The sequence below is a fragment of the Euprymna scolopes genome, chromosome 41 (assembly GCF_053919585.1).
Source record: "Euprymna scolopes isolate OS-2025 chromosome 41, ASM5391958v1, whole genome shotgun sequence".
NCBI lineage: Eukaryota > Metazoa > Mollusca > Cephalopoda > Sepiida > Sepiolidae > Euprymna > Euprymna scolopes.
This window is the reverse complement of record NC_136522.1, coordinates 23,579,988-23,593,573: the sequence shown is the minus strand read 5'-3', so window position 1 is coordinate 23,593,573 and position 13,586 is coordinate 23,579,988. Positions and strand designations below refer to the sequence as shown.

At 33.9% G+C, this 13,586-nt stretch overlaps 1 protein-coding gene across 1 annotated transcript in view; it reads left to right on the top strand.

Annotated features, from left to right (window-relative positions):
- Positions 1-13,586, top strand: part of LOC145266423 (uncharacterized) — a 141,584-nt gene that overhangs the window by 96,478 nt on the left and 31,520 nt on the right. The window contains exon 2 of the mRNA XM_080122091.1: positions 2,326-2,498. Within this exon, the coding sequence (XP_079978217.1) occupies positions 2,374-2,498 (125 nt within the window). The 5' untranslated portion in view covers positions 2,326-2,373. The remainder of the gene's footprint in view (positions 1-2,325; positions 2,499-13,586) is intronic.

The window sequence follows — 13,586 nt, the reverse complement described above, 5'->3', positions numbered from 1 at the left end:
CTTATAAATAAATATATGTGTGTGTTTGGGTTTGAAAGTGAGTATGTATACATTTCCCTTTGTTTAATATATCTTTTTGTCTCTTTGTCCATTCTACTTCGTCTCAAAAATTGCTGGTCCGATCGAGCCCTGATGAATGTTAATCGGTTCAATTTTTTCTGCGTGAAGAAATTCAATGACGCATCTCTGTTTCTGACGTACATTCATTACAGGAGTTTCTTTCTTAGAGTATCAAGCCGTCAATATCTGCAACAGAGATTATAAAACTTTCGGGTCATGAATGCATAGGCTCAGTCATTATAACAATACAATTTGCAATTATCTCTGATCCATTCGGGTGGAATAAAAAATGGAATGTCATACTTTTTTAAATTTCCTTATATTAAATTCTTCGGTGAAGATGGTGGGTGTGGTACCAAATCTGTACATTACACGCTATGTGCTGAATAATTACCGTAAATTTCCGCATATAAGACGACCCTTAAAGTTTAAAAAAATCATCTTTAAAAATCAATATTTCATAAGATACCAGGTGTGGCAATCTCTAGACTAGACTAAACAAACATGGATTCGTTATTTAGCAGTCGTCTTATACAACCGATAAATGTATTAAAATTTGCTTCAAGTTTGTACTTCGTCTTATTTGACGGTCGCCTTATACGCAGAAACATACGGTAAGTGATATGTGGGGAAAAAGTTTTAGACATAACGAGTCTTCCTACGCCGAGATTCGAAACCCTTCGTTTCACTAACAAACCGGCTATTAAAATAAATATATAGCATTCTAAGTATGCAATTTCTTTATTTGCATATATTGTTTTTATAACATTGGTAACCGATATAAATTAATTCTACATGGAAAATGTTAAAAATAAAAAAAAATCTCAGAGGGACATGAGGACAAGTCATAGAAATAACAGGGTGGCAGTTCATGACTGAAGACCACAGTCGCTAGAAAAGAGCTGCCTATGTATGTTTCAAGAGGAGTGAAGAGAGGCAAGACAAGCAGTGATGGGGGGGGTAGAAAACACAGGCGGCAGTGGATTGCAACAAAGCTCTCGCAACCAGACACCACCTACATCTGTAGCAACTGTAACAGAACCTGTCATTTTTGTAAGAAAAACATTTTAATATCGAAATAACTTCTTTTAGAAATGGAAAATATTGCAATAATACTAAAGAACAAATTCCAAACAAGATAAGGCAGATGGCCGAACTTAAATCCTTGAGATCTTCAATCTGAGGTTCTACGAACTGAGCTATTTAAATGTTCTCATAAGTAGATCTTATTAGCTTAACGAAATAATTGTGCCTTTGACGTGACGTCATAGATTTATGATTTGTATCATTTTTTCAAAACATAAAACTACAAATATGTATAGTGCATTCGCCAATCTTTCACGAAAAACACCCGTCTAGCTGAATCCACTGTGAAAAATTTCTCCCACTCTTTTTCTGTGCCTAAATCAAAACGTGGATTCCATGAACAAAGCTTCTTTCTTAGAACTGCACGCCTGTGGAACTCTGTTCCGTCTGCCTGCTTCCCACCGGACTACACTTGGATGTCTTCAAGTCCAACGTAAGCAAATTCCTAATGAACCGCCCCCTTAAGTAAACACTTCATCAAATCTCCACACTAACGTAATGTACTTGCAATAACTTTTATCCCTGAGTGGCTTCCGGGCCTTGATAAGTGGTGATTACTATGTAAAAAAAAATCAACGTATAGTTTTATATTATAATATCATTCTACTAATTCTCTCTATATGTTTAGATCAACCAGCGTAGCAAAAATGTGCGACTAGAGAGAACACATATGTGCTAGTCTTCTACATGTATAAAACTCAATAGCTGTATGTATGCATGTGTGATGTTTGTGTGTTTCCTATAGAAAAAAAAAGATTAGAGAATCTACATAAAATCTAAGAAGAAACTCGAGAAGGACTCTAAAGGCATCCATCAAGAGAAGAGAGGAGACATCAGTAGTGGATGAAGATGAGAGGTGCATTGATAGCAGTGGACTACAATAGAGCTCTCGCATCCAGACACCACTAACACCTGTGGTATCTACAACAGAACCTGCCGAGTCTGGATAGGCTTGCACAATCACAACAAATAAATTTTGGCAACGGAAAAAAGATATGAGGCGTAGAGCATCTTCTGAGACAGACGAATGTCAATAACAACGAGTAACCGATAGAGGTTAATTCTTTGTATAAAATTTTATGCTTGAGTATCTTTTTGTTGTTCGTTTTTAGTATTTAATATTTATGTTGTTTCAAAAAAAATATATAATTTTTTTTCCTTGTTGTTTTTGTTCTCTAGGGTTAGCCGCCGCCGCTGCTGCTGCTGCTGGCCAACGATAATCGCAAAATGCTGCAATTCGGTTGTTCAACGCTGCAGAAGTTTTTGGTTTGTTCTGTAGTTCTTCTCCTTTTATTGAATATACACGTCAACGCACAGACCAAGGTTGAATTAACAAAAAAACTAAACTGCCGGTAAGAAATCATCATGTATTTGATCTGTTCGCACGTACCTATGTTATCCACGCATAACGTAGAGGGGCACTTGTGTGTGTGTCTGTCTGTATGTCTGTTTGTGCGTCTGTCTGTCTGTCAGTCAGAATTTTGTAAACATAAGTACTAATTAAAAAAAAAAAGAAAATCAATCATTTAAAAAGATAATGGATTATAATATAATAAACTAAATAAAATAAGAATATTAATAATCTACCAATAACATGATTCGAATGATGATTTTAGTATTTAATTTAATATGATATTAATTATGAATTTTTGGAATTGACATGAATGATGTGTTAATTTTATTAATCTCAACATACTTTATAATAGCTCTGTTTGATTTTAATCAACTATTGAGCTGATATTAATAACTAAAGTATTTAGAGTACCAAAATGCTTGTATTTTGACATTACCTATATTATAGATAAGATTTTCTATTGTACAATTATACTCTACTGAAATTAAAATATTTTGATTTTAAATTGTGTGTGTGTGTGTGTGTGTGTGTGTGTGTGTGTGTGTGTGTGTGTGTGTGTGTGTGTGTGTGTGTGTGTGTGTAGATGAAAAAGGAACAAACCAAGTTATATGTTCATCAACGTTTTGTCTTTATTTCAATACTTCCTCGGGATAGTTTATTTGTAGAAAATAAAATACCAGTAAATATTTTAAATTTTCAAATATTGTACTGGCATTTTATTTTCTTCAAATTAATCGTTTGGAGCAAGTCTTAAAATTAAACGAAACGTTGATGTACATATAATTTAGTTTGTTCCTTTTTCCATATATGTGTGTGTGTGTGTGTATGTATGTATGTATATATATATATATATATATATATATATATATATATATAAACTGTATGGTTTGTGTCTGTGTGAGGTGTTTTTGGGTTGCATATAAGAAAGAAAAGATAGGAAAGAAGGATTAGAGACTCTACATAAAATCTAAAAGTCCGTTTTCATGTGAAAATTACTGGGAAAACCTATGGACATGTTCCTGAATCACTAAGTGTATCCTGAAGATGTTGTAAGGGCATAAACCCCTTAACACTTCAGATATATCCTATTTTTATGAAATTTAAATCAAATTATGAAAATTTCTGGAGAAAGACAATGGAAGCGCCCTCGAATCTCTATATTATGCCCTATGTGTCAAATAGTGACGTGCCTCGTCTCTAAGTAACATACGAGTATAAAAAAAACTTCAAATACGTATATCCGGTTTTAATGGCTACATTTAGACCAAATATATAAGACACAAGTAAACGAAGCATAAAAAAATGATTAAGTTCTGCATTGCCCCCCCCCCATTTAGTCCCAAAAGTTCTCGGAGCACGTCAAATCCTGGTTAAAATGAACAAACAGTACAATTTTAGGCCTTAACATATGTAAATTTGAATTCTGCACCATGCAAAATAAAGAAATAACTAAGTCGTCCATCATTTGCACCCCTATTTAGCCCCAAAAATCCCCAAGGGCTTAACACATTTAAATTTGAGTTCAGCAAAATAGACATACACAGAAAATTTTGGGCAAATATAGTAAAATAGTCCCAAAAATAGAGTGTTTTTATCAACCCTAAATTAGCCCCTGGGACACACCCAAGAGTTATCGCGAAGTATAGACAAACAAAGTTATATAGAAATCAGTTAGTTACAACTTTTCAGGAAGTTTTATAAAAATCCAAGGCATCAATTTTTTTTTTTTTTTTAATAAGCACAAAAGTGTCAATTTTAACCATTTTAGCCCGAAATGCGCCTCTAGGGGGCAACCGGAGTTTTCCTGGAAAATCCGTTATGTTACTTTTTTACTCATATCATGTTTAATATTTGTGCAAAATATCCAAAAATTCCAACGCGCAGTTATTGCGAAAAGTGCGAAAAGACGAACGAACGAACGGACGAACGAACGGACAAGGGTGAATTTACAAGTCCACCCTCCTTTTGTCGGGGGACCAATAATTCAGTGCTTTCCAAGATATTTACGCAACGCGAAGAGGGTGTAACAATAAAACTAAAGAAAGTAATACGGTGTCATGAACACAGTGAAAAATACATCGTGTGTTTCTGCTTAATAAAAATACGTTAAAGCATTTTATGTTCGTCCGTACATTATCAACTTTTACACAAATTCAAACATAAGATTTTTAAAAATGGTGATTGTTGATTAATCTGATATTGCTAAGGTAAAAAAGAAACTGATTCGTCTATTTTAAAATAACTTGTTAACAAATCAGATTACACTGTGCCGTCGCCTAAAAGAGTAGAATTTTTAATAACTACACTTTTAAAAATTAACATTCGTTTTATTGATATGAAAGAATATTTAGTTTTTACTGCAATAAGTGAGATAATTGTTACAATACAATTTTGAATAAATATAAAACAAATATATGTTTTATTTATTTGAAGAATATTTAGCTGAAACTGAAAAATATTTTACGGAAGAATAAAAACTGGACCCTAATAGGCATTTATTCTTTAATAGCAATATTCGATAGATGCCTCCGTTCAGTCTCTCTCTCTCTCATTCTCTCTATCTCTCTCTCTCTCTCTCTCTCTCTCTCTCTCTCTCTCTCTCTCTCTATCTATCTATCTATCTATCTATCTCCCTCTCTCTATATCTCTGTAGGGGTAGCTGCGCATGTAATTGTGAAGCAAGAGTTGCGCAATCTCCAAGCACATTTCTCCTGAATTGGCACTGTTTGAATCCAGTGGCAAAGAGAAGTCCACGACGACTGGAAACAATGCCGAGATAAGCGGAGAGCATATAAAGCACCTAGAAGTCCCAAATGGTCACCCATTTAGTACTGACCAAGTTCAGCGTTGTTTAACTTCGGTTATTATTAACAGGCAATATTATTAACAGTAAATTATACAGATTAACATAGAATACACCATGGAATTTCCACGGGGATTCCCTGATGTTCATAAAATTGTAAGACAACTTCACGTGCGTATGTGTTTTTCCTGTTAACGTAATGTCGATTATTATCCGTTAAATTATAATTTTTTTATTTTAATATCCTATCTGTGGTTCGAGTTTATTTCGTGTCTTTCCTTCCGGACGATTTCTTTTTCTTTTTCTTTTCTTGGCATGCATGTCGTTACTAACTATTGAGGGTTAAATGTTGGGTTTGGATGTCTGTAGTGATTATTCATTTCGCTTCTTTATTTGGAATGGATATGCCGTTGAGATTTCTAGATTGATTCTGTGTTGTGAAGCACGAGGTGTCATGCAGAGGTTATTCAGAATAGCATCCTGGTCACAGCACCAAATATATGATATACTACTGCGATGACTACATGCGTTCCTACTACTTTGTTGGTCGTTCTTTACATGCGCTGTGTTTTAATTTCTTGTACTTCGTTAGAATAAGGGCCGTGTTATCGTCGGAATCGTCTGGCGGTTTATGGGAAATGCAGGAAGGTGCCGAAACGCTGAACGCCTTAAGATTAATACAAAAAAATTATAAAGAAAGCATTTGCTTGCAATCATTGGTTTATTATTTTTAAAGCCATCTAAATATTTTCTTTAAAGCAAAAAATCATTTTTAAAATCAGAAAAAGAAGAAAAAATTACATAAATTTTTTTAAAAGACATCTGTTTGCTATCAGTTGTTTGTTATTCAAAAACAATAAATATTTGTTCATTAAACTTACCTTACAATGAATGTCTTTTATTTGAATTTGGGTTTTCTGAAACATTCTCCAATAATTATGTCAGAAATGATATATTTTTCATCAAAAAAATTACCAGCGTTTACGTGAAAAAAGTAAAAATAAAACAAAACATCATGGAACTTTTTCCGTCGTTTTCTATAAACCACCCGGATAATTCCGACGATATACTGCTTAAGTGCCAAATTTCTCTCTGCTTTGGTCCAGGAAGGCGTTGTATTTATCTATTATAAGTAAGCATTTTTCTTGTACTCTATCGCATTTTGGTTATGTGCAAGCAAGCTGTAATAAATATTCACATCTAAAAATGACAAAACTTTAAAAACATGTAAAATTTGTATTTTATTTATTGGAATCCTTCGAGATGAGTAATTTGTGTATTTATTTATTCATTTGCAGACTGTTATCCTCATTGTTGGCTGAAACATGGTGAAACAACAACTATAAAGATGGGGATAACAGTGAATAAATAAATAAATATGTCAAATTTGTGTCCATCCAATTCATTATTACCAATCTTCTCATAATATTCTTCACCATTATCCATCTCATTAACTAGTATCCTTGGGTGTCTTTTAGTCTTTATAGTTGAAATCTTCTCATAATATTCTTCACCATTAGGTTTTTAGACTCCTGGATATACTGTAACAAGGTGTTGTCTTGAAATACTTGTAAATTTCATTCTTATTTCGCCCATCTTCCTACTCCATCCTTTTTTTTCATCTTATTTCCCGTCTATATTTGTTGGTTTTCTTTTTTCTTTCTTCGTCTTTTTCTTATTTTTCCCTCACTCCTTGTTTTTCTTTGCCTCGTCTTTTAGTCTCCACCTCCGACTCTTTTCTCTCTCTCTCTCTCTCTCTCTCTCTCTCTCTCTCTCTCTCTCTCTCCTTGCCCTGGCTTTTTCTTTCATTTCTTAAAAATAACAGGCATGTTTAACTTTAAACACATTCTTCATCATTGTCTATCTCTTTAACCAGTGTCTTCGAGTGTCTTTTAATCTTGATAATCGATGTTATTTTAAAAAAAAACTCTGGATAGATTATAGCGACTCCCTGTTCTGAAATATTCTTAAATGTGTCTTTCTCTGAAAATAAGTTTTTTATTTTCTCTCTCTCTCTCTCTCTCTCTCTCTCTCTCTCTCTCTCTCTCTCTCTCTCTCTCTCTCTCTCTCTCTCTCATTCTCTCTATATCTCTATCTATCTCCCTCTCTATATATCTCTCTTTATCTCTCTATATCTCTCTCCCTCTATCCCTCTATATCTCTCTCTATCTATCCATACTATATCCCCCTCTTTCTTATATCTCCTCCTCTCTCTATCTTCACCTTTCTCTCTTTTTTCTTTCTTTTCTTACTTACTTTTTTCTAACGTTAGCTTTTTGTTCCCCAGCTTTCTCCCCCTAGCTCTCTATTTATACTCTCTCCCTTCACCTCTTTCTTTTATTATTACATTCATAACTCCCCCATTTACCCCGTACAATATACTCGTGGAATTAGGTCTATCTATCTTCAATCTTTCATTATCAAACAGCTGGCAATAATTTGCTTTCTTCTCTCTGACATTTTAATCCATCTATACTCCTCCTTGTCAGCTGTTGTTCCCCAACAATACAAATATAATTTTAAAATAATTAAGCAAAGATAACTTAAAAAAATAGAAAAAGATGATCCGATCTTCACCCAAATTATAAATGGTGGTCGCCCGTTAGTCTCCGGCAAGGCAATTCCAACGTATAGCAACAGATATACCCACGCCATAACTGATTCTTAAAAATGTGGACCATACGACCAGCAAGTAAAATTCTCACCAAAGTGCATGTGTGTGTGTGTGTGTGTGTGTGTGTGTGTGTGTGTGTGTGTGTGTGTGTGTGTGTTATGTTTGTATAAGCGGGTCGCTTGGCGTTGCTTGGTCATAAACTACGCATAAATATGATATAAATTTAATTCATGCAGATTTCATATTTATAACTATACAGCCAATTCTCTATTGATTATTATATTGTACCCAATGTTTTGTTATGGTTTCAAAAGTTGCATAAAAGATATAACTGTAATGGCATCAGCTAGAATCGAAATGAAAACGTTTGGCGCTCCAGCCTTAGTTGTTATTTAGAGTTCTCGCTTCGTTATGGTTTGAGCTATCGACAAATGGAAAAAGAAAAGTTAAAAATTGAGAAACTGAATGTATTTTTGTATATATGCATGAGTAAAAGCTTTATTCGACTTATTGCTATCGAGGTTGATTTTTTTCTTGTTTTTTTTTTTTGTTTTTGTTTTTAATTTTAACCTCTTAGTGAGGTAGTTTTACAGGCTTAAAGCAACATTCATAGAGAGGTTTGGTAGAGACTTTCCACACACACACAGGCAAGATCATTTATATATATATATATATATATATATATATATATATATATATATATATATATATATATATATATATATATATATATATATATTATGTATATATTATATATATATATATATATATATATATATAGAGAGAGAGAGAGAGAGAGAGAGAGAGAGAGAGATGTGCTTGGATAATAACTTTTTCAACCTACGCAATTATACATAATGAAGAACCTATACATAAATAGAATTGAGCTTCATAATTAAATGAAACCAATAATCCAATAAGAAACCATAAAAAACTGGATGAGTACTTAATGTTCGTTTTTAAAAGTTATATGCAAATTAGTTACCCTTCATGAAGTCGTTAACAGATTATATTGACTGAATATTAAGAAGTTCGTTTTAATAAAATTTAAATAGAAAAAGTAGGTTTTAAATATCAATGTAAGTGTGATAAAACTCAACTCTATAGATGTATAGATAGATATTATCTAGTGCCCGGCGTTGCCCGATCGTAAAATACGCTTTAAGATGATATTTTAATTTATGCAAATCTCGTATTTATTATTATAGGGTTAATTCTCTATTGGTAATTATATTTACTCAATATATATATATATATATATATATATATATATATATATATATATATATATATGAATGATTGTAAATGATCTTATCTTTGTGTGCTGAACGGTTCCTAGCAAATTCCTCTGAAAACTTGATACATAAGGGATTCGGACCACACACATACACATCCACGTACATACAAACACTCACATACATACATGCACATACAAACATACACATACATGCACATACAAACACACACACACACACATATATATATATATATATATATATATATATATATATATATATATATAGTAATTTATAAAATATATATGGCGATTAAGCTTGTCCTTTTGGCCAAGATCAAAGTGTAGTATCTGTTCTTCGGCTGCGGCACTTCCATTTCTCGTTCTCTTTCAGTGGAAGAGAAATCCTTCCCGACTGAGACAATTTTTAATTTTGTACCTTTTCTCCACGTTAAAAAACAACCCTGGTGTCTAACTCTGTCCCGTGGGGAGGCATTTTAAATAGGTACACTGAATATTCCGTGTTTCATCCACTCTAGGGTTCCTCAGGCTTATTCGCGAATTCTGTGGTTGTTTATCGTTTTTATATGCTCCTCTTCTATTGAGATTTTAGTTAGCCAATCAGCTTTCTAGTATCCACCGCGCCCTTCCTATATATATATATATATATATATATATATATATATATATATATATATATATATATATATATATATATATATATATATAATAAATTCCACAGGCAAACAACGTCGCAGCACACAAGAGCCATGACAGTCAAAGAACCGGAATATATTAGGGTGTTGCATAAGTTCCCGCCGTTTTTATTTTTAAGAAAATCAAAGAAATCAAAAGTAAGTTTGGGTGGGGCGCAAGCTCCAATTTTTTGTGTGAATCCCATCGACTGAATGGGGCGTGAAATCGTCGCAAAATCACACTTCGTCTTTTCACCCAAGTATCTACATGTCTGATGGCCACCTTCCTTCAAAAAAACCCTGAGTTGGCCTTCGTCTATCTTGATTTGTCTTCCGGAACGAGTGGTGTCACTGGGGTCCAAATTACCGTGTCCAAATCTGGTAAACTAATCTCGAACAGTTCTCTCATCTATAGCGTTTTCTCCATATACAGTACAAATACCCTTGGTCACTTCACTCGCATTTGTCCTCGATTATAGGCGAACAGAAGGAGGTGTGGAAAATGTGATTTTTGTTTATCTATGTGAAAATCCATTTGACGTTTCTGAAAAACGAGAAAAAATTATATGCGCAAAAACCGATGACCATTATCTTGTAGAATAGAATACGTGCTTTCTAATGCCAAATATCAAAACATGTTTTAGAACAATTTTTTTATGAAACGGCGGGAACTTATGCAACAACCTGATATATTGACTAAACTTATTTGCATAATCAGAGAGCTTCACTACATGCTTGAAAACAAAATGACACCTCTTAGTCCAGTCTTGGATCAGATTTTCGGCTGTAAGGAACGGCAATCCAGTCTAAACGTTCTCTTGATATTTTGAATGAAATCATCTTGATATGATTTCTTTACACAGGTGTAGTTTGATAGACAAGCAAACATGTTCAAACCACGTTAATCTCTTTCGAATTACGACGTTGATGGATCTGTTAATAGTAAGCCGTCTGATACTACACTGCTTAGTACATTTCGCAAAGTTACTCCAATCCAACACTAAGTTCTTAAATATTTCAGTTGAAATACATTAAGCTTCCTCTCATGGTATATATATATATATATATATATATATATATATATATATATATATATATACATTATTTTTTTACTATAATAATTAAATACCTACAGACGCTAGTGTTTCATCATTTCGGGAATCTTCGGTGCAGGATGTCACGATTAACACCAGTCGAACGATTCGAACCCGGCAACACGAACCATCTGGCTCGATTAGCAGAGACCGTATCCATTCGGCTACCATTAACCGCGTGAAATAACGTTGAATTCAAACATTTTAATTTTAAATGTTCATTTACGTCAGCCAGACAGTGATCTAATCGTTATACGATGATCTATGCATATATATATATATATATATATATATATATATATATATATATATATATATATATATATATATATATATATATACTAGTAGGGAGAACCGACGTTACCTGGGATTCAATGATAATCAACGAATATTTCACACCCTATATTTTTATTGTCATCGAAATCCGTGAAATCGCCCGGGAGGAAGCTTCACATGCCTCCATGCAGTAATTTAGTCCAAAATATATGTTATTCTACATTGCACTCTAGAGAACCTACTGTTTTTTGGGGGTATTTTTCATAAAATTATTTTATATAAACTTCTTTCAAGTTAACGGAAAAAAACATTAGCTGAAAGATGGCCTCTGTGATACCAGTGTACAAGAATTCTGGTGTAAGCACAGACCCTCTCAGTTATCGCCCCATTAGTCTCCTCCCACTCTTTGCTAAAGTCTTTGAGACCTTAATTAATCAAGCACTAGTTCACCACCTCGCAAAAGCAAATCTTCTCTCTGGCAAACAGTATGGATTCAGGCAATGTCGTTCTACTGCATATATTTTAACATTTATTTGTGAATGCATTTACCATGTACTAGATAAGGCGGGCGAAGCCAGGGCTGTAGCCCTTGATATATCCAAGGCTTTCGACACTGGAAGGAAGGGCTGCTAATGAAAATTAAATCGTACGGTATAACTGGTCGTATACTAAATATAATTAGATCCTTCTTAGACAATAGAAGCATACAAGTTGTCATTTAAGGACGTACATCCAAGCAGCATAGCATTAATGCGGGAGTACCTCAGGGATCGATCCTTGGACCATTATAGTTCCTGATATTCATAAACGACCTCCCTGATAACATTGTGTCCGAAATGGGTATATTTGCTGATGATACAACGCTCTATAATATGCATGAGGGAAGAACGGATGTACATAAATCTAAGACAATGGCAGAATCGTTAGAAAATGACCTCCAGACCATTGTGGAATGGGGCCACAAATGGATGGTAACATTTAATGCTAGTAAAACTAAGCTGCTTTCCTTTAACAATTACAAGACGCCTCTCCAACCCACTATATCCATGACAAATAGCACCCTACCTGAGAATTCTACCTTCAAACTCCTAACATTTGCGGGCAATATGAACTGGAAGAAATACATTGAGGATATTGCAAAAGCTGCTGCAAAGAAGGTAGGTTCCCTCTATCGAGCTAGAAGACTACTCACACCTGAGAGTATCCTGTACCTTTACAAGGACACCATTCGCCCATGCATGGAGTATTGTTGTATCTTCCCCTCTTAGATAAAGTTCAAAAAAGAGTTGTCAATCTAATCGGTCCAACTTTATCAACTAAGCTCCAGCCCCTGTCCCATCGCCACAATGTTGCATCACTGTTTTACAACTAGTTTAATAGAATGTGTTCTAATGACCTTGTTTCACCCCCTGACGTACATATCCCCGACACCCCCGCTTAGCAATAAGATCTCACCCCTTCATTGTTGTTGTCTGTAAATGCCAGAAAGCTTTCTATTCTAATAGTTTCTTCCCTCGAACGGCTAGACTTTGGAATTCCCTTCTTGCTGCCTGCTTCCCTGGCTGTACTGATATGCAGAAGTTTAAATGTAACATAAGCAAATATCTTGTTAATCTTTCCTAGACATGCCCCAAATAGTAGACCCCTATGTCCAAGTGGCAATATGCTTTGTAAGGGGTGAACATGAGTAATATATATATATATATATATATATATATATATATATATATATATATATTGTGTACAAAAAGTTGTTAGTTGAGACAGATCATTGGTACCGTCGGTTTCAAGCCCGATAATAAGGCCCGTTTAAGGTATCCTTATCAAGCTCTCTTCAGCCAATATTCGGCTGAAGAGAGATTGATAAGGATACCTTATTATCGGGCTTGAAACCGACGGTACCAATGATCTGTCTCAACTAACAACTTTCCGTACACAAAATATAAATACGCTCTTAAATTTTGGATTTTCCTTTTAATTGAGCACTCTGCTGGAATTCTTTTTCCAAAAAAAAAAAAACTAATCATATATATATATATATATATATATATATATATATATATATATATATATACCCAAAACCTCTTGTCTCGATGGAGAGGAGACTAAAACTTCCTGCTATGGTTTCAAATGATCTGAAATAACAGCAAGAGGAGACTTGATTCCAAATATTTCTCCAATGTTATATCTCCCTTCTTTTGGAAATAGGATACGATTATGAATATCTCCAGTATCAAATAATCCTTATACACTGAAATTTACTTTATGTATGAAAACCAAAGAGGGGAGATATAACATATGAGAAATATTTGGAATCAAGTCTCTCATTGCTGTTAGTTCAAATTATTTGAAACCAAGGCAAGTTTCAAT